Source organism: Simochromis diagramma, unplaced genomic scaffold (genome assembly GCF_900408965.1).
Source record: "Simochromis diagramma unplaced genomic scaffold, fSimDia1.1 OVJJ01000216.1, whole genome shotgun sequence".
Classification (NCBI taxonomy): Eukaryota; Metazoa; Chordata; class Actinopteri; order Cichliformes; family Cichlidae; genus Simochromis; species Simochromis diagramma.
The window spans coordinates 149742-169524 of NW_024386883.1; the positions used below are offsets into that span (position 1 = coordinate 149742).

General features: G+C 41.9%; 3 protein-coding genes across 6 annotated transcripts; 1 reads left to right on the forward strand and 2 right to left on the reverse strand.

The window, feature by feature from the left end:
* Positions 1 to 197: 197 nt before the first annotated feature.
* On the reverse strand, positions 198 to 5855 carry ccdc61 (coiled-coil domain containing 61). 3 transcript variants are annotated; one of them, XM_040032703.1, is made up of 13 exons: positions 5617 to 5855; positions 4282 to 4439; positions 4113 to 4195; positions 3401 to 3561; positions 3164 to 3316; positions 2866 to 3073; positions 2693 to 2775; positions 2344 to 2561; positions 2166 to 2244; positions 1894 to 2091; positions 1760 to 1793; positions 1479 to 1545; positions 198 to 1377 (listed from the first exon to the last, which is right to left on the reverse strand). In XM_040032703.1, the coding sequence occupies exons 2-13, from the start codon at positions 4427 to 4429 to the stop codon at positions 1283 to 1285; spliced, it is 1527 nt and encodes a 508-aa protein (XP_039888637.1). In that variant the 5' UTR covers positions 4430 to 4439; positions 5617 to 5855; the 3' UTR covers positions 198 to 1282. The 3 variants fall into 3 exon arrangements, with proteins under 3 accessions (XP_039888637.1, XP_039888635.1, XP_039888636.1); XM_040032701.1 differs by having other exon boundaries at positions 2344 to 2564; positions 2675 to 2775; XM_040032702.1 differs by having other exon boundaries at positions 2344 to 2564; positions 5617 to 5853.
* A 3921-nt stretch (positions 5856 to 9776) lies between these two features.
* Positions 9777 to 12177, forward strand: LOC120734128 (potassium channel subfamily K member 13). Its single transcript, XM_040032708.1, has 2 exons — positions 9777 to 10706; positions 10812 to 12177. The coding sequence occupies exons 1-2, from the start codon at positions 10196 to 10198 to the stop codon at positions 11810 to 11812; spliced, it is 1512 nt and encodes a 503-aa protein (XP_039888642.1). The 5' UTR covers positions 9777 to 10195; the 3' UTR covers positions 11813 to 12177.
* ppm1nb (protein phosphatase, Mg2+/Mn2+ dependent, 1Nb (putative)) lies at positions 11309 to 18643 on the reverse strand. 2 transcript variants are annotated; one of them, XM_040032705.1, is made up of 6 exons: positions 17838 to 18643; positions 17076 to 17647; positions 15506 to 15623; positions 14929 to 15043; positions 14768 to 14831; positions 11309 to 11421 (listed from the first exon to the last, which is right to left on the reverse strand). In XM_040032705.1, the coding sequence occupies exons 1-6, from the start codon at positions 18241 to 18243 to the stop codon at positions 11374 to 11376; spliced, it is 1323 nt and encodes a 440-aa protein (XP_039888639.1). In that variant the 5' UTR covers positions 18244 to 18643; the 3' UTR covers positions 11309 to 11373. The 2 variants fall into 2 exon arrangements, with proteins under 2 accessions (XP_039888639.1, XP_039888640.1); XM_040032706.1 differs by lacking the exon at positions 11309 to 11421 and adding an exon at positions 12702 to 13799 and having other exon boundaries at positions 17838 to 18639.
* Positions 18644 to 19783: the final 1140 nt, after the last annotated feature.

A 19783-nucleotide genomic window follows, 5' to 3' on the forward strand; every position in this document is an offset into this window, starting at 1 on the left:
GGTTTGCCTGAGAAGAGGACTTGTTAATTAGTGAAAGCAGACCAGCTGCAGTGCTGGAAGATCTTCAAGGTACCCCTCAAGCTTCTTGTCAGCGAACACTAATCCAAAGGAAAGCAGTATGTAGAAAACTATAAAAAGACTCCTTACACACAGCATATCTTTCTTATAAATTATATTTTAGGTGGTATAAAAACAATGGATAAAGTTCTAGTAACAGTCTGCAGACAACAGTTTCAGAAAATATTTGGCAATTTGTTATGAAAAATGTGCCAAGTTTTTACACACTTTACATGCACCATCAGCATAGTCTATTAAAACATTGTTTTTATGGTAAATATTGTTCCCTTATAGAAATGTCTAACAAGTTTGGAATCAGTTTGTGATACCATCAAAATAATGCTGAATTTAAAGGGCAGAAAAGGCTGTATTGTATTGCACTGTGTGGAACAATTAGACTGTATAGTGGTAACAAAATACTTGAGATGCACTGATAATCCTTACTTCAAAGTGGGAAGACAAGGTAAAATAATAATAATTTAAAAAAAAAGGTGGAAAACAACTGACCACCATGTATCACTTATGTCATCCACTGATTCAGAGCACAGGAGCTGTAAGGCATCCCAGCAAGCACTGGGTGGTAGAAACAACAGCCCATTACATGTTTAAATGTGTGGATGTACTATAACATTTTGGTATACTCATACTCATGGACATTTCTGTAATGTATCAAAAGATGTATGGATCACTTTTTTAACACCAACTCATTAACGGAGAAATCGTAAAAAAAAATGTTCTGCATTTTAAACTGATGATGAAAGCAAGGATCAGACATGGATGTAGGCGTGCTGATAGATAAACAAATGATCTACCTGCAAACCCAGTGATGAAATGCCTTTCTGCATCATGGACTGAATATAAAAGGACTCAACTCTGCCCACACTATTAAACAAGCCTTTGAAAGATCAACATTTACCAGGCAATGCCAAATTTTACACACATGTATCAGTTTGTTTGGGCTTAAAAAAGGGGGGAGAAAGCTGGCAACACACAGACACAGTCATATTTTAAGTTAATTTATAAAAACATAAGAAATTAGTCCACAAAAAGGTAGTCCAATGACCTTCATATTGATGGCTGTAGTTTCCAGAAGTCTGAGCTTCCAGAGGGAGTTTTAGTCTCTGATGTTAGTGCATACTCTGCCAAACCCGAAGCTCAGGTCCAAATCAGGATTTCTTCCTCAGTTTTATGCAGATGACGAAATCAGACAATCCTGTGCAGCAGGTCAATGTCCTGTATCCAAGTCTCTCATGTACTCCTGCAGTGCCTGCAGCCTTGCATCAATCTCTGATAGCTCTGCACCTGTATCTACAGAGCTTTCTGGGGTTTGGGACAACAAATGACAAATTAGACTTTAAAAAACCAAAAATGCATGTAAACTGATGGGGACAAAAAAAAAAAAAGTTACAAGTACAAGTTACCTTTGTCTTTGACTCTGAGTGTTGGTGTGCTGCATAATGGCTTCCTGGACAGAAGGCCTCCCCTGGACTAGAGACAGATAAATTGCACTGTAAATGTTAAGGCCTGTAATATTCTGTACTTAGTGGCTACAAAACCATTAAAAACTACAACTCTCAGTGATTTAATTCCACTAACATCTACTACCTGCACTGCTTTCATACCCAAAAAAGGCTGGTATCAGCCCTTTTCAAATACATACAGGAGAGGACAACAAATAAATAACAGGAAAGTCATTACTCACCACATTGGGTCCATTGTAAGTCTGTTTTCTTCCTCTGAAAACATGAAAGAAAAAAAAACACAAAAACAACCCAGACATTAAAATAGCCAGCTACATCCACAGAGCCTTCACAAATCCATCCAAAGTACTATCACCTGTACAGAGTTTTGGTCATTTCATCCATGTCCACTAACGAGCTTTCAGAGGAGTTCCTGCTCCCTCGCCGCTCCATAGATAAACTCCTGCCTCTGCTGCCTGACCGGGTCAGCTGAGGATAGGCTTCTCTGGAACGTGAACGGCCTCTCTCGGGGAGCACGGGTGATGCCAGCATGTCCCTTCGCACCTTCCTCTGTCTGACACAGAAAAACATGCTTGAGCAGCTACTACACGGAGTACTGGCGTATACTCACAAAGTGAGGAAACCAACTTTTTGATTTCTGCCTCCTTCTGTCTGCGCTGCCTGTCCTGGATATATGCTGTTGGATCAAAGCGTGGAACCCGTGACCCTGCAAAAACAGAAGTGCTTATCAAGTACAAATCTTTATCAGTGGGATTAATTACTGAGAATTCATTCACAGAAACAACATCAGGAGCAGAGGTAGTACCTGTGGGGGAAGGTGATGGCCTGGGTATGCGAACACGCGGTCCCGAGGAGTCTGCACGTCTTCCTCTTTCCACCGACCTCTGTCCTCTATCCTCTGTACGTTCTCTAGATCCCGAGCGAGCCCTGATTGTCCCGTACCCAGACCTTCTCTCCCGAGAAAGGGAGCGATAAATTTCTCCATCTACCCGTGAGCTGATACGACCCGACACAGGAGTCACTCTGCTGCATACACAAGAAAAACAGCACGAGTGTTCAGTGGGTGACTGATTTGGGTTTTGAAATTTTAAGCGTGTAAGCGAATGTATGAAGGAGAGAAAGTAAAGATATAGTACACGCTTAGATTGTCTAACCCTCTCCGTAGTAACGCCAGTTCATTGGTGAGACTCTTGACACGAACACGGAGAGCACACTCTGATGCTCTCAGCTCCTCTAACTGGAAGGGAAAGAAGAAAAAGTTAAAACCTACTGATTTATTTTAAAAAAGGGGGCGTTACACGGGTTAAAAAAAACAAAGAAGCATCACCTGCTCCACTAGCAGTCGCTGCTCCTGACATCTCTTGCTCATCGAGCGCTGACTTTTGGCCCTTTCCTTGACAAGTTGCTCCTCCAGCGTCCTCACCACATCTCTCATTCTCCAGTCCTCTCGTCCAGACGTGGGATCACTTCCACTCAACTGCAGTCGCTCCAGAACCTTTGCCATGCTCTCCTTTTCCTCTTTAACCAGAGCCAGCCTTGAAAACAGCAGGAGACATTTAAAAAAGAGAAGAAGAAAACTGCCAGCATCTGCTAATATTGGTAACACTGGTAGAGATTAAACCTACTCTGCTCGTAGCCGCTGTATTTCTAGATCTGCAGATTTGTTAACTCCGTGAGAGGTGAGAGCACTGAGCTCAGCCCTGAGCGCTCTGATTTCCTTCTGCAGGACAGCTGGGTCAGGCTTTCCCACATAGGGCAGAGGTAGAGGGTAGTGAATTCTACACATGGACAGAAAATCAGAACATCAGCACAGCTTCTACCACAGACGCAGAGGGCATAAAGCAGCAAAGCTGTGAGCAAACCTGTCAAACTCCACTGTGTATATGAGAATGAGATATCTTTTGGCGGTGAGAGCAGATGGCTGCTGATGGCTGCGAGGACGACTGACCACCCCTGCTTTTCTGTTTCGCAGTAGCTCCAGGTCAGCATAGGTCAGGAGGTCAAGCGTAACAGAGTCACTCGTCTGCAAAGAAGCATCTCTTTCAACAATCAGAATAATAAAACATGCCATTATCACCTTAGGGAACAGTCTTATGATCGTAGGCTCCTGATTTTATATTTACCCCCCCCCAATTTACAGCAATTTAATGGCAAAAGAATATCAGCCATCTCTTCTAATGATCATGGATCTAATTTTCTAATAATGCATCTTCAGATATATCAGAAAGCATGTTTTTCTGTCTTGCTTTAACATTTACAGTGTGCGTGTATACCTTGCTTTCATGACAATTTAGTTGCAGCAGACTTAAAAATGTGCCAAAAATTCAGTTTGTCTCTCCTAATTTCCTCCAGGCTCCTTCTTTTCCCCCCTGCTACTACACGTTAATTAAAAGGAAAAAGGGAGTAGGACATCCTGGGATAACTGGGCATTTTTCGCTTAAGTGGAGACAATGAACACAACCGAGTCTCTTCTTCGGCTCACACAGCCTCAGGGAAATCTGTCTCTTTATATTCATCTATTAACTGTGTTTACATTCGTTCTGCCTCTAATCCCCCCCCCCACCCCACACACACCTTTCTCACTGCAGATTCCAGCATGCTACAGAAAATAGGAAACTGCTTGAAGTTGCCAGTTTTGCGAGTGAGGTCTTCAATATCTAAATAAATGAAAAAGCAGTTAAAGTTAAACAGCATGAATGACTGGCTATAGTGATATGTAAACTGAGATGTATACGCCACTTACATGCTGGATCAAACTCCCCCTTCCACTGATCCGCTGTCATTGAATCAGAGATTTCGACAATGAGCAAACCCTTGTCCACCTCCATCTTCACGGAAAACTCCACCCCCCGAAATACAATATCCTCCATCAGCTCAGAGCCTCCCTCCATTGCTCCGGCTCTAAATCGGAGAAGCAAATTATTCCAATCGATTAGAAGCAACTGAATCAACCAACTCCTTTCCTGTTAAAACAGAGACAGATGTATGCGTACATCTGACACCTGAGCCAAAATATAAAGCATAATCGTAATCCTGAGCTGACCCACGCTTCTTCACTCACGCATCTCACAAAAATATCCCAACATTTTGGGAATGTTTGCAATTCTCGGTCTTATTACAGTGACATTAAGATTTTTTTCAGCATCACAGCCAGAATCATAATTTTTATTGTCATTAAACAAAAAATAAAAAAAAGGTACGCAGTCCCATTCAGTAGAAAGTGAGCAATATATCTAATTAAATAGTTTTCATATGTACAAAGACTAATAACACAATTTCGAATAAATAAAACAATATAAATATATTAGTGTGTATAAAAACATGTGTGCTTGTATCATTATTGATTGCACAGGGTTGATATTTTTACAGGTTAGTGAAACAAGGCATACCCTCCTTAAGAACCTAATTTTAAAAGCATAAAAAATTATTCACAACATATGCATTTCTTATCTTCAAATAGATATCTTCAATAACCATTTCTCTCTCTTGTTTTTTCTGCTCCTCTCGCACAGCCTGTTATTACACAAGTAAGCCGCAGGGGGCGGCAGCGGACATAGTTCATTTTAAAAGGTGTCAACATTGTTACAGTAAAAGTTCTGATTGATGGCTTCAGTCAAACGGTATGGCACTTGAGGGATTTGACGATGATCTTAAGCCCCTGTTTAATAAAGTACGTCATTAACTGCGTCTCTTTTGTGGCGTTAAAACGCTGAAAGATTTCGCGCTCGACTTCACTTTCTCCGGTACTGCTAATAAAATATGTGCAACATTTTATCACATCGCATGGGAAAAAAAGATTTACTTCGAGTGAAACAGCGGTAAATTTAAGCACGGTTTCGTTGGAAGAGATAATTGCATTGTTCTAAACTACGGTGCAACATTTTCTCCTACTTCTCCGTCAGCTAGCGAGAGTTACATCTTTGGTCAACTGACCAGCGCTAGCTAGGGTTAGCTAGCACGGACACTATGGTTAGTTAGCACAAGTATTATTTTAGTGGATTCACAGAGCGCTAACAGAGCTATCTGTACATCAACCACACAGCGTTATTAGATATGCAATCAAACAAATGAACGTTACCTCTGCGTGCAGTGATGCTCTTTAGGGTGGTAAGCTGTCAAAACATTGCTACCTTTAGTAAAAACATGGTGGTGACCTATCTAAATGAAGTAACTATAACTGCTAGTCGACTAAATGACCGTCATCCCAAGCCCCAAACTGTTCATAAGCCGCAGGGCACCGTGGAGACCGGAGCGGTTCAACAACCGGGAACCGTTAAATTCTTCTTCTTTACCTCTCTCTGCCGCTGCCGCCTCTTCCTCTGTCTCGATTAGATGAAGGCTCGATGCCTCGCAGGCGTGTGGGCGCCCTCCACAGGTACCGATCAGACATTGCTCTTACAACCACACGAAATGGAATACGGTGAATGTTCACGGTGCACGAAAATGTCAGATAGACTAATCAAGTAACGATGCAGCAGTGTAACGGCGACAATGTAACAGTAATAATAACGAGTAATGATAATATTAGCTTTATTAAAATTTTCTAAAAGCATCCAATACAATATAAAGTAATGTGAAAAAAATATGAGCCCTCATTTCTTCATATTTTGCTGGAAAATGGGAAATAGGTGCAACAAGATTCCCACAATGTTTCAGTAGTTCTGAGGTTTGGTCTCTGGGGAGGCCAATCCATGACTGATACTGCATTGCGTGTTGTGTGCATTGTGTGTTTTTCTATCCAGGTATGCTTTTGCTGGATTGTTAGCATGTTTGGGATCATTGTCATGCTGAAAAAACAAACAAAAAACAGTTTCTTGTCTACATTATGATAATATAATTCTACAATATATTGTATTAGAATGATGTAGTATTATTATTAGTATAATAGTAAAATCACTTATTAGTAGAATAAAATTAATGTTTTACTGAAAAGTTTTAGTTCTTGTGTGACATGTTTCTCTTATCTAGATAAGTAATTCCAAACAGTGCTGCTAGACTATATTTATATTGTGCAATGATCAGACAGTACCAAGGATCTCCTCGTGTTTCTGAAGCTGCTACCAGTTTAATTTTTTTTTAAATTTAATACATGATTTTGTCAGCTCAGTGTTTCAAGAAAGGAAAAACAACCGTGTTGACATTGTCTCAAGTGTGTGTTTACTTTCCACTGGTTGGTTAAGTGGTTAATATTAGTTGTCAGAAACAAGTGCCTCCCCCTAAACGTTTGGACAACCTGACCTCTGCTTGCCTTCGCTCAATCTGGGTGAGGAACTGTTACCATGGAGACAGTGTTCGCCCATAAGTTGAGTGATTGAGTCTGAAGTGTGAGGTGCTCGCTGTCTGTCTGAAAGGACATAAAACACACACACTGGGATCAGCGCAGTGTGACGTGGATTGTATGCGTACTAAAGGATGGCTGAAGATGTTTAGTCCTTCCAAGAAGAACTAAACTCAGAGAACTTTTGGGAACTTGTTATGACTTAAATGAAACATCAGCAAGTGGTCAGGCAGAATGAGTTTACATGAATGGAAATTTAAAGTAGTGTAAACACTATGCTACACTAAATAAGTCACTACTGTTTGCTGCACATACCATATTTTGTTAATAGTTTGATGATGGCCTCAGCTTCATAATGGCATGCAGTGTAAATCCAGCATTACACATTATCCCCACCTGCATTGCAGAGCCAAACACAAATGCAGTTTTCTCCAGCCTCAGCCAAAGATGTCTGACATTTCTGTCTTGAGCTGACCTGCTCACTATTTCAGGAAACACATGCCTCTACCAATTACAAGCTAAAAATATGGACATCCCCTCTGGGTTGATCAGTTTAAAAGTGACATTGTATCACTAAAATGATACAAAGTATATGAAAAGTGGATATATTCTTTCTGCTTTGATATTGTCATTATTAATAGTTGATAACGAGCATTTACAAAGATTCAGAAACATCAGTTGTAACATTATAATAGCCACTAATATAATGTTTTATACATCAGTTATTAACTGTTTGTTAAATTTTCAAAATATTTACCCCATTAATTTAATTTAATTGTTTATTTGGTAATGATGGTGTGACAGATTGGTGACCTGTCCAGAGTGTATCCTGCCTCTTGTCCAGTGACAGCTGGGTTAGGTTTCAGCACCCATGTGACCTTGAACTGGAGAAGCAGAAGCAAATAGATGGATGGTAATGATGGTTAATATGAAGCATTAATGGAATGAATAATGCTTCATATTAACCATTGTAGCTTATCTCATACTGATATCAGCAATTTAAGGTTTTGACAAATTCACACTGAGCCCTTAGTGACATTATGTGCGACTGTTTCATTAACTCCGGATAACAGATTAAGATTGACAGTTATGGTCAGTACAGAGAAGGATGGCCCTTAAGGTCCAGCAAGATAGCTTTAGCTACATTTTTTGCACATTTTTTTGTAAAGTTCAATATTTTTATTGACATTTATTTATTTCGATCGGCTACATGCTGGAAAATGTTCCCACTGTACTACTGACTTGGTTGTGTGTCTGCGTAAACCTGTAAAGTAAATCTGGATGGTGTGCCAGTGCCAGCCAAACTTGCGCATTACATTAACATTAAATCCTGCTGGCAGTTGGACGTCTTTGATTCCTCTCCTAGACTCCTCCCCTGGCATCTTAGTCCCTCCCATTAGTGGTAAGAGTGGAGGAGGAGAGGAAGAGACATGAAGAGAGAGGAGTCAACACAACAAGCAGTTAGAAAGATAAGACATCCTCAGTTTGATGTGTGTGTCACGATCGCGTCATGAATTTAACCAGCTGCATTTTCAGATCTGATTTATGAGGTACAACAGTGTTAGACTTTAAAAAAAAAAAGAATTAATTAGTCATAATCAAAACAAGAGTAAAACACACACAGACAGTGAAGGTCAGAATGTTTGATCACATAATAAATCATCTAAAATACCCGAATGAATACAAAAGACTAGCTGATTGAAGACCCCATCTGCCCTCCACAGTTTGTAAATTTCAGCTGTATACAGTGTTCCTTCTATATGTTTCAGGTAAAAATACTAATGCAAAAAATACATCTGTGCATCCTCAATGATAGCCTCTCTAGCAGGCCTGCTGTCCCGATGGACAGAGAACAGAGGAGGTTTATTATATTTTAGGAATTGGAAATCTACTTCAAAAAGGTTTACTGAAATACATTCATGGGCCCAAGGCAGGAGGAGAGAGGACAGAGTAGAGAAACAAGAAAAGCCAAGAGAGAACACAGTCAACCTTACCCCAGCTGAAAATCACTGTGTTAGCAGGGTCAGTGTTTCTGTAGATGATTATTTGTTGCATTGTTGTCAGCACTATATTTCGTTTTTCACTTCTATCTTTTTAAAGCTAAGCAAGTAGTTAGTATTTTATGCACTTTTAAGTATTTCACATCAATAAAAAATGATCAAGTTTCCACAAATGTGATCTTTTACGTCTTGTTTGCTTGTGAAAGCTGATTGCCTTAAATCTTGTTTTTTATCGTTTGAAACACCAGCATCAAGAGAAATTGTTGCTTTGCTGCTTTGCTGCTTTTCTGCGTGACAAGGCAGATGGACTGTCTGTTTTCCACACCTGCCCGCTGCTGACGTGCAGCCATTAGTCGGCAGGCGCGGGGAACCCCATGCCCTTACCTGCAGCACCAGACAAGATTAAAGGAACGAACAGACAGAGGAACCGATAGCCATGCTCAACAAATCCTCCCACACAGTCTGCAGCGATAACAAAAAAGCACTCTAAGTGGGTGTGGAAACGACACCTGAGCACTGGCAACAAGAGAGCAGGGGAAACTAAAATTTGCCCACTTTGATTAATTCAGCAGAATTTGCAAGCTTCTAATCCTGTTACTACAATGTTTTTTTTTAACCTCTTAAGCCCCAACGCCCCCTGATGCGGGGGCAAAAGGCAGGAGATCAGTTAGGCTTGGGGCTTAAGAGGTTAATGTTAGTTTTACTTTATCAGAAGAAATTCTTGTCCCATGCTTTGATGAAAGCAAATGACCACACGATCAGTTATTTGAAGCAAACGTGAGTTTTTTTTTTTTAATGTTAGACTGGTGTTTGATGACAGAAAAGAAAAAAAAGCACTTTTACAAATGAAGAGTTGACTGCACCAATCAGGGTGTGCTCGGAGGAGGAGGCGGTGAGAAGAGGGATGATGATGTGAGTGTTTGACAGATGAAACATCAGACAGTCTCTCTGCACACACACGTGCACACACACTCACAGACACAAAATCAAGAGGCTTCCTTTGGCTGGTCATTGTTCAGAACATCCATGGAATGAGCACACGCAGCTCTGCAGCGCTTAAGTGAACGGTGCTGCCAGCGAGACCAGGTACTGTGGTTTTTATTTACTTTAAACTTTCAGTATTTTATGTTGTGTGGATTATAAGACATAAACTGCTACTTACAAGAAGTGTTTTCTGACAATTTGTCATGTTAAAGGAATCAACCTATTAAACTTAAGATTTTGCAACCACATCTGACTAATCTGCATCTGCATTATTATTTTTTTGCTCATTTTATTACAGATATTTCGTCTGATGTGAAATTTTTTCAACAAAACGATCAACCTGTCCTCAAAAACTTCTTCAGAAAGCTTGCCTGTGAGATGTTAGAGCCAAATGTATGCATGCGTGTTTAAACCAGAAGTTTCATTCTGCTAGTGCATGTATATTTGTGCCTGTTGATGCATGTAACACGCACAGTGAGTCTGTGACTTGGCAGCGCCGGCAGAGGCGGTGCATGTTGTTTCAGTGGTGTCTCTGTGCCGCTGCTGCTGCTGCTGTGCTCATGGCTAAGAGGAGGGCTGCAGGTAGCTGCTGCTGCCCCAGAGCGCCCATGAAAGAGGACAATGCTCGTTTTTGCCTGCTGGCCGGACTCATCCTGCTCTACTTATTGTGCGGAGCTGCCATCTTCTCAGCCTTGGAACACCCGTTTGAGCTCCGCGCACGCCTCCTGTGGAAACAGCAGCTGGACAACTTCACCAGGAGATACAGGGTCAACCTGGGCGCCCTGCACACTCTGCTGAGGCAGTATGAGGAGGCAAACGGAGCTGGCATCAGGGTGGACGCATTAAGGCCACGCTGGGACTTTTCTGGAGCTTTCTACTTTGTGGGCACAGTGGTCTCCACTATTGGTAAGTCTCCACTTAACTTTTTTTCCAGATTTTTCTTCAGTTTTGGAATGTTGCTCACGGCTGTGATCATTTATTTAACCTTGTATTTTGTGTTTTCTCTCTAAGGTTTTGGCATGACCACACCAGCAACCATAGCAGGAAAAATATTCCTAATCTTCTATGGTCTCATTGGCTGTGCTGCCACCATCCTCTTTTTTAACCTCTTCCTGGAGAGGATCATCACCATGTTAGCTTACATCATGCGCTGGTGTCATGAGCGTCGGCTGAGGTGTGCTGGAGTTGGGGTGGTGTCGAGCAGGGAGGAGTCATCTGGTGAAGAGGACAGTCTGGAAGGATGGAAGCCATCCGTCTATTACGTGATGCTGATCTTAGGGATAGCATCTGTTGTGATTGCTTGCAGTGCCTCCACTCTGTACAGCTCCATGGAGAACTGGAGCTACGTGGACTCTCTGTACTTTTGCTTCGTGGCCTTCAGCACCATTGGCTTCGGGGACCTGGTGAGCAGCCAGAGGCAGCAGTACGAATCTCAGGAGGCCTACCGGTTTGGAAACTGCCTTTTCATCTTAATGGGGGTTTGTTGCATCTACTCACTTTTCAACGTCATTTCTATCGTCATCAAGCAGACTCTCAACTGGATCCTGGGAAAGCTGGTCTGCTCAGGGAAGCATCAGCTCTGTTCCTGCTCCACCCCTGGCTGCTGGTGGCTCTGCTGCCCCTGTCTCCACAACAAAAATCACAAACAGAGGCGTCAACTGCGTCAACTGGCACACTTTAGGCCAAAACGCATCAAACGCAACGCCGTGCAGCCCATCTCATCCCACCACCGCTACACAGACGGCTCGGTTGAGACTGTGTGCGACAGCGAGACGGATGCGGGTGCGTTGGCTGAAGTACAAGTGGGCCGTCGTTTGTCAGGGGAGATGATCTCAGTCAATGAGTTCATGGTGTCCAACAAGGTGTCTCTGGCACTGCTGCAGAAACAGCTGAGTGAAACAGCTCACCAGGGCCCGCGGCAGAGCTACAGCCATCAGAATGGTTTCTCTGGTGGTGTGGGAGCACTGGGGATTATGAATAATCGCTTACAGGAAACCAGTGTGGATAGATAGCATCATAACAACACCTCAATTGTTCTTTGGGTTCTCTATATTTAAGCCTTACATTTCCTTAGGATTGTTTTTTTATTATGAGTAATTTGTTCTGTATTAAAAAATATCCAAGAATAGAATATTTTGTTTCTGAAAAGCGGACTGTAGACAGCAAATAATTGTTCATATGTTGTTTGGTGAGGAGAAAGAGGAAGTTAAAGGACAAATATGTGTTAAAGACTTCAGCATCATTTGAAGAGGGGTTTGATGTCCTGAAGTGACTGACTCACAGAAACGCAATCAGATGAGAGAAGCTTTGAAGGAGCACTTAAAGAGGACTGCTGATTTAAGGACACTGCACATGTCCCCCTCCCCGAGCTCCTCAGAAGACAACGTTGTACATAAGGTGGTAGTTAGTGAACGTAGAGACCAAAATATCTCCTCTTAGATAACTAGCTGCATATATAAAACAGTTCAAATATGATTTGTATTTAAACAGAGCTTCTCAAACAAACTGCAGGAGCTCAGAAGCACCAAGAAAGACATTTTTCAATTGGACGTCATTGAAATTCAGAGTAATCATGAAAGAGATCCAGGGTTTTCAATTGAGATCTAATGAAACATGACTCTTAGAGGACGTCCTTATGTCAACGAGGGCTTTGCAGATAGTCACAGGATCACGTCAGCAGAGCAGAGAGAAAGATTTAGGTAACTAGATGAAATCCTTTACTATGCAACAAAAGCCGTTTGTAATTCATTCATTTATAAGGAGGGTTTTTGTGAGTAGATGATGAGTGTGAGGTTAAAAGCTTCCATAGAAATCATAATCACCCATTTTCGGCAGTCGCAGCTCATACTTTGTCTTCACTGTGTTCAAAATGAGTTATTTAAGAAACGAGCACAGCAAGTCATCAGACAAATATTCTTTATTTAGATTTAAAACAATAGTGACACTTAATGTAATTTCCTTAATGTAACACAGAAAATGACTCGCTGACGTAATGTTACAATACAGTAAGCAGTAAAATAACTCATCCAGAAACTGACCCGCTCTGGTGCTGTTTGTTTTGTCAGCTGTAAAAAAGGGGAATAAGGCATCAGTTCATGGAGAAAATCCCATTTCATGTAAACTTTACCTTTGAATGTGTTTAGAAATAATATATGTTTAGAAAGAATTGCAAATTGTGTACATGTTGAACGCATTCATGTAAATTTAGACAGTAATCACAGCGGGACGCATTTTAGGGGGGAGACTTTTAGTTCCATTTGTAAGTATTTCAAATTTGACATATTTTGTTCTTGTTTTTGAAAATGTAAAACACTTTGTCAAAAATGTTTTTAGATCCCGTGACATGAATTGTGAGTAGAGTCAGATATCTAATGAGTTTATTTGCCTTTCACTTACAGCAACGAGGGAAAAAGATTGTGCGCATCCCCACGAGCTGTCTCATGAACTACTAGCATTTCCTGTCACAACAAATGGACACGTGTTAGCTGCATGCTAGGTTTTATTTAATGGTGACAATGTTTCCTGAAGAGGAAAGGTAAACCTGTTCATTCTTTAATACGCACACACACATGCACACACACATATGTACAGTTTTAAATCATAATTTTCAAAATGCAACCCTGCATGTACTAATCTTTCTTATTTTATCCAATGAAAACAAACTATGCCACAGTTGGTTGTTATTCAGTTCAATTTGTCATCTGCACTTTCTGTTTATTGAGGTTGAGGTTTGGTTGCTGGGTCAGTGTCTCTGAGTCATTTTTACAAAATATCTTTCTTGTATAAATATAAAGTATCAGGCTTTACTAGATCTGTTTTTGCATTTTTTTTTGTCATGACAAGATGGTGCTGCTAACAAACACCATTGTCTTGTTGTGAAACTGCACACATGAAAAAAAAAAACAGGTTTAATATTCACATTTATTACAGTCCCTTTCCTTTGAGGAACTTTGGAGACAAAATCTAAATCCCTTGGCCTTCTCAAGAGCCTCCCAGACCCTGAACAGACAGACAGATAAAGTAACAAAGAGTGAGCTCACTGTGTAATAACAATGTCTTTTTACTTATATTGTTAGGTCCATTAGTTGTTTTTTTTGCCTTTCTACATCATGACAGTGGATATTTACATCAACCAATCAAGATATAATTGCAGTGCAGCCTTTCAGCTTTAATTCAAGGGGTTTATCAAAAAAAGTTTGCATTGACTGTGCAGACATGGTTTTACCATAAATGTGCATATAAGGATTGTTTATATGACTGAGGTAAAAATCCTTTGCTTGGTTGTAGACAGAGAGGCCCCTGACACCAATAAATGCTCTTTCCTCCCTTGAAATGCTCTTCCAAACCTTTACTGCAGTTGCCTTCACTTGCAGCTTGACTGTGGGTCTTTCTGCCATCACTATTGTCTTCAGTCACTTCAGTAAAAGCATGCTCTGTTCCAGTGAGATCAGTTGACTGAATTGGCCATTGAAAAATATTCCTTTTCTGTGCTTTAGGAAACTCTTGGGTTGCCTTTGCACAATGCTTTAGGTCCTTATCTTTTTGCACTGTGAAGTGCTGCCTGATCAGATTTGCAGCATTTGGCTGAACCTGAGCTGAGAGTACAGCTTTGTACTCTCACAGTTCATCCCGCTGCTTCTATCAGCAGTCACATCATCAATAAACACTAATGACCCAGTTCCACTGGCAGCCTTACAGGCCCATGCCATAACACATTTCTTTTTTTTGCAGAACCGTGTTTTTTGGGCAAAGTCTAATCCTGCATTCTTGTTTTTGACTGTAACCAGTGGTTTGCACATTATTGTAAATCCTGTTGTAAAGCCTCTTTATTAAAGCTGAAGAAACATTACAATCATATCTCTACTGTTTGATTTAAAATCCACTGCGTTGGTGCAGAGAGGAAAAACTATCAAAAAAAAAGTCTCATTGTCCAAAAACGTATGGACCTAATTGTAACTGTCACTCACATTTGGTATCATGGGCTTGTGCGCATCACGTTGTTGATAGTAAGCAGAGATAATGCAGTTCCTCCTGTAACACACAGAAGTAACACAATGTAATCACTACTGCATCCAGCAGAACGTGGTTTACATGCACAAATGCACATAGATGCTCATTTGTGTCTTACTTGCTCTGTATGCCTCCACCTGGTGGTAATCCAGGGATGACAGTGGATGCAAGAACTGTGAGGACGGACAGCAGCTCAGGCTCTTCCCCTCTGGCACACAGCTCATCATAAATCTCTGATTAAAAAGAAAGATGCATTTTTAGAGAGTTTCTTTCTAATATACACTGGACACTTTAGATTTAGGCAAAAGTCTGTAAAGAGCAGAGTTTTTAGGACTATTTTCAGCTGTGGATCAATACACATCAGGATTTCTAATGAGTATTTACCACACTAGGGTAAATGTGGGACTTACTCAGAATAAATGATAGTGCCCGTGTTCATAAGTAAATAGGTTCATGGCAAGAATCACAGATTTGGTGTTTTGCTTTTGTTTTTTACCCAAGACACGTGATGTCAGAAATCATTTAAATAATTATCTTGGAAAAACAACATTGATTAACAAATCGTTCAAACTTTTTTTTTGCAAACCATTGAAACACCAAAGAGAATTGAAACATTACACCATGGCAAAAACAGACTCCAGGTTGCTAATATGAAGGTTGTCACTGTCCCTTGCAAAGCATCTTTACCCACACACCTGCCACCTTGGACTCCAGCAGGTCCTCCAGCTCAGCCTCCTGGTGTAATGCCTCTGTTGACAGCTGGGGGGCTCCAGGGAAGCACAGCAGGATGATGCTGATGTTGTCCAAGCTGCCCTGTGGAACAAAACGGCATCAGCAGAGGTGAGTAATGATGGCTGACCTTACAAATGTCAACTCACGAAACATCCCACTTGAGCAGTGTTACAAATAGATCTCTTTTTTTCACATCAGCGTTTGCACTCCAATGTCACACAGACTCAGGGGAGCTGCAAAATGGAAATGGAGTGCGGAAGAAGGCATGACATTTTGAGGTCATTGTGCACATCCAAGCTGAAGCACTGTTACATAAGCGTGACATGAGGACCCAACAGAGTGCACATGTGGCTCAAGTTTATCTTAATGTGTTTCTGTGTTTGTAATCTGCCATGTAATTTTAATCCAATATCTACTTTCTTTCGTTACATTCCTGTAACATTCTGTAAAATCTCTGAGCGAGAGTGTCGGTAATTAGGCCTCATGGGGACCCTGAATAATGCGATGTAACCTGTTCCGACACCCCTGCAGTCTATTTTAAGGCTGTCTGATAGTCTGTTGTACCATGAACAGCAGCGGCAGTCTCAGTGAGACTAAACCAAAGCTTAAGCTGAGGTCAGTCTTGCTTTTTAAATTTTTAACTTTTGCCATTTCAGCCAAAGATCCTGTTCATTTTAAATTGTAGGCTGTAAATGGATTGATAAGTATGGCAGAACTTGCTGAAAAGGATCAGGAAAAGCCACATTTAACCACACAGGACTGGCATGACATTTTAAACTAAGAAGAAAACAAGACGTTTAACAAAAGGCGCACGTCTTGTATGTGCCTCTGCTCGGGCCTCAGTTATCATCTCACTCTGCAGCTCCCCTCAGCTCCATGAGAAAGTGACCCTGAGAGCTTACATTAGCACACTCTAAGAAGAACATTACTTATCTATGGATTTAAAAAAAAACCTTTTATATTCTAAGCTTCCATATATGGATGTGTTTATTGACTTTGGAGCACCTTTCACAAATATGCTGCATGTGATATAGAATTAGTGAGGAAGTTCACTTAGTCTGCTTCTGTTTTATCTCGTGTTTTTTCCTAAAACTCAGTGGGTTCTCAGGACCACCATGGGTCAAACTTTAATGGTGACTTCGTGCTTATTTTTGATTTAAAACAGTTTTACCTCAAGATAAGTGTTTAGTTGCAGAGATGAACATTTATGTAGTAGGAAAATATTTCCACGTGTGACTCTGCACCCTTTACAACCTCAGAACTTTTAAAGGGTTATCTTTAAAAGAGGAAGCAGAGCCCATTACCTTATATCAAAATGAATATCCAGTCCATTATGTCTTTGGTTAAAAACACAGTCAGTCTTGTAGTAGATTACTTTACTTGATTAGAAGCCATAAAATTCAAAGCTGATTAAAAATTATGTAACTCAGCTTGAAACTGAAATTGTGTTTTTAATCAGTTGAAAGGATTTGTTATTCAGACTACTGAACAGCAACACAAGTGCATGCAGTAAGTATGTGTAACAGTGCTGACCTTATAGAGGCAGAGGTCAATGACCTGAGTGCAGACGTCCCTCAGGTCGGTGCAGACACGCAGCCGGTTGTGGATGAAGGCGCACAGCTCCTCGTTGCTGATGGTGTCCCACACGCCATCACAGGCGAGCACCAGGAATTCATCTGCCGGCGAGCGCTCCACCACACACACTTCTGGCTCAGGTGAAACCATCTGCTGGCTCGGGGTCCGGTTCTCTGCCCCCTTGTAGCCGAAGTCTCCCAGAGCGCGTGACACTGCCAAGGAGCCGTTGATCCGTTGGAGGGACACGGAGCCACCCGCGCTCTCAATACGTTCTTTCTCCAGAGGGCTGTAAGGTTTGTGGTCCTCAGTGGAGAAGCAGACCTGCCCAGACCGGCACAGCATGGCCCTTGAGTCACCGCAGTTGGCAAAGTAGATGTAATATGGCGAAATGAGAGTGGCCACCACAGTGGTGCCGCCCCTCTCCCAGCCCTCTCGACGGGCCACAGAGTGCAGGTGCTTGTCTGTCTGGAGGAAGCCCTCTTCGATGGCCCCTTTCACTTTTGGCGGGTCATCTTCTGGTCCTATTCCATCTGTGAGCACAAACAGTATTTTCTGAACCCAGCAGCTATAGCAGTCATCATATTGATGACTAATAACAAAGGAAAATCACCAGCCTGTTTAAAATTCTGAATATCTCATAAAATAATATCCTTATAAGATAACACCCACACACACACACCCACACACACACTGTCAGGTGTCACTGAACAGATCTCTCACCCGTAGCCAGGATGTGACCCAGAAGGTGTTGGGAGCAGTACTGAGCCACCGTGCTGCCTGCATGGCCATCGAACACTGCAAAGAAGCTCCAGTCAGCTAGCTCTCCACCCAGCTGTGGCACACAGTTGTGGAAGTCCTCCATGTTGGCCCTCCAGCCCTGCATACTTCCTAGGGCATAGGTGAGGCCCCAGCGGGCACAGCCCTCCTCTGTGAGCTTGTCCAGGACTGGCCGGTCTAGGTAGGGGCTGGGGATGACCTCCTCCTTCTCCCCCTCCCCTTGCTGCTCTCCTTCTGCTGTTCCTCCACGGCCCCCTTTGAAGAAAGAGCTGACCCTCTTTTCTGTTTCTTTCACCAGCTGGCGCACAAACGCAGGCATCTCTACACTGCCCTTCCTGGCTGTCCTCATGGCTTTTATGCACAGGTGTTGTGAAGGGAATCTTGTTTTGTCCCTGCCCCGGTGTTGCTGGCCGGGATGGAGGGCTGAGCTATAGGCCTGATGTGGGGCCTGTGCAGTGTCCGCGTAGCCCTGCTGCTCCAGGGCTCAGAGCATGGCTGCCTGAGCTGATGGATGTTGTGTGTGCTGGCTGCTTACCCCCCTCTTGCTGCTCATCTCCTTCTTCTCCTCTCCCTCTCTGGAGACCTCACTGATCAGCGCTTTCACCTCCGATCATCCTTCCGCTCCTGCTTGTTTGGCCTCTTCTCTGTGCTGCTGAGATTTCACCTTCTCCCTCGCTTTTTCATAGCTCTTCCCTCTTTCACCAGCTTCTCCCTTGCCTTGTTATTTTCCCTGCCCGTGCTGTGATTGGCTGGCTATTTGTGCGCACCAATCATTGCCTGGATTGCTTTGCCACTGTCATGTTTGCGCTCACTCTCACTCACCATCCTCCTGTCTGCAGCTCTCTGCCCCTCCCACATCTTTCCTAATCTCAACCTTTGATCGGTTGGGATTATAGGCTTGTGGATTACAGTACTGTCGGACACGCAGCACAAAGTGTGAGATGGTTTGAAGAAGACACACAGAGGTTGGAGGTTGATCCTGTTAAACTGATCGTATATTGTCCTTATCTTTTTGTTTATTAAACACAATAATAGTACATACACTTCAAACCACAGGTGTTTTTTCCTGAAATCAAAGCTGCGTTCATTCTTTAGGCGGGAGATAGACTGTATTTCTTTGCAATATCTGCTCAGTAATAAAATGTTTATTTTATTACTTATTTTTTCTGATGTTATTTAGAAACTGAAACTGTTTAAACTTTTAAAATTCCTGCGTTTTATAATCACAGAGGCAGAAATATGCGTGTCTTCGCCATTTAAACTGCAATTTTTATTTTCATGATTAATCACCATAACAGGACTTACAGCTGTTTTTGTTTGGCCCCGTTCCCCAAACAACAGCTTACATCTGTGCAGTGAACATCAGTGACATCACCACTGTGTAATTCTCCACATTACTCTGACTTGGGTACAGATATTAGTAAAGCTGCAATCAGACAAGAAGGGAGGATTTTTTTTAAACACCTAATAAGTCATGATGGTGTAAAAACCACTTGTCAAAGTTATACACGCCATAAAAATAAACATCTTAGTTTGTTTTGTCACCACCTGCCAAGAGGAGGCAGAATAGATGTGTTAGATGTTCCTCGGCTTGATCAACAGTTTTTATCTCTCCATCCTTTTTTTCACGCTAATGTCAGATTTTCACTGCAGAGATCTCGTTTTCACGAACAACATTGCCATTGTGCTTGCACTCATAGGGGATCGTCGGATCATTAGGGTTTTTGCTTTGATGCTGTTGGGTCTTTACTTTACAGTATAAAGCACCTTGAGGTGACTGCTGTTGTGGTTTGGAGTTATATTATATAAATAAATCTGAATTGAATGTATGATCAGTGTAGAATCACCAGTTAATCTAACATACATGCCCTTATTCTGCTTACATGGCT

What these genes read in the sequence shown, in the direction of transcription:
- ppm1nb (XM_040032705.1), bottom strand. Translation starts at nt 18,243, where the DNA reads ATGAGGACAGCCAGGAAGGGCAGTGTAGAGATGCCTGCGTTTGTGCGC. An exon ending in TTGACCTCTGCCTCTATAAG is followed by an intron (nt 15,624 to 17,075) that starts GTCAGCACTGTT and finishes TTTGTTCCACAG; the next exon opens with GGCAGCTTGGACAACATCAG. An exon ending in ACAAGCCCATGATACCAAAT is followed by an intron (nt 11,422 to 14,767) that starts GTGAGTGACAGT and finishes TTGTGGAGACAG; the next exon opens with GGGCAGCAGAGCCACCAGCA.
- ccdc61 (XM_040032701.1), bottom strand. Translation starts at nt 4,429, where the DNA reads ATGGAGGGAGGCTCTGAGCTGATGGAGGATATTGTATTTCGGGGGGTG. An exon ending in GGGGGAGTTTGATCCAGCAT is followed by an intron (nt 4,196 to 4,281) that starts GTAAGTGGCGTA and finishes TCATTTATTTAG; the next exon opens with ATATTGAAGACCTCACTCGC. An exon ending in ACTCAGAGTCAAAGACAAAG is followed by an intron (nt 1,378 to 1,478) that starts GTAACTTGTACT and finishes CCCAAACCCCAG; the next exon opens with AAAGCTCTGTAGATACAGGT.
- LOC120734128 (XM_040032708.1), top strand. Translation starts at nt 10,196, where the DNA reads ATGCATGCGTGTTTAAACCAGAAGTTTCATTCTGCTAGTGCATGTATA. An exon ending in CACAGTGGTCTCCACTATTG is followed by an intron (nt 10,707 to 10,811) that starts GTAAGTCTCCAC and finishes TTTCTCTCTAAG; the next exon opens with GTTTTGGCATGACCACACCA.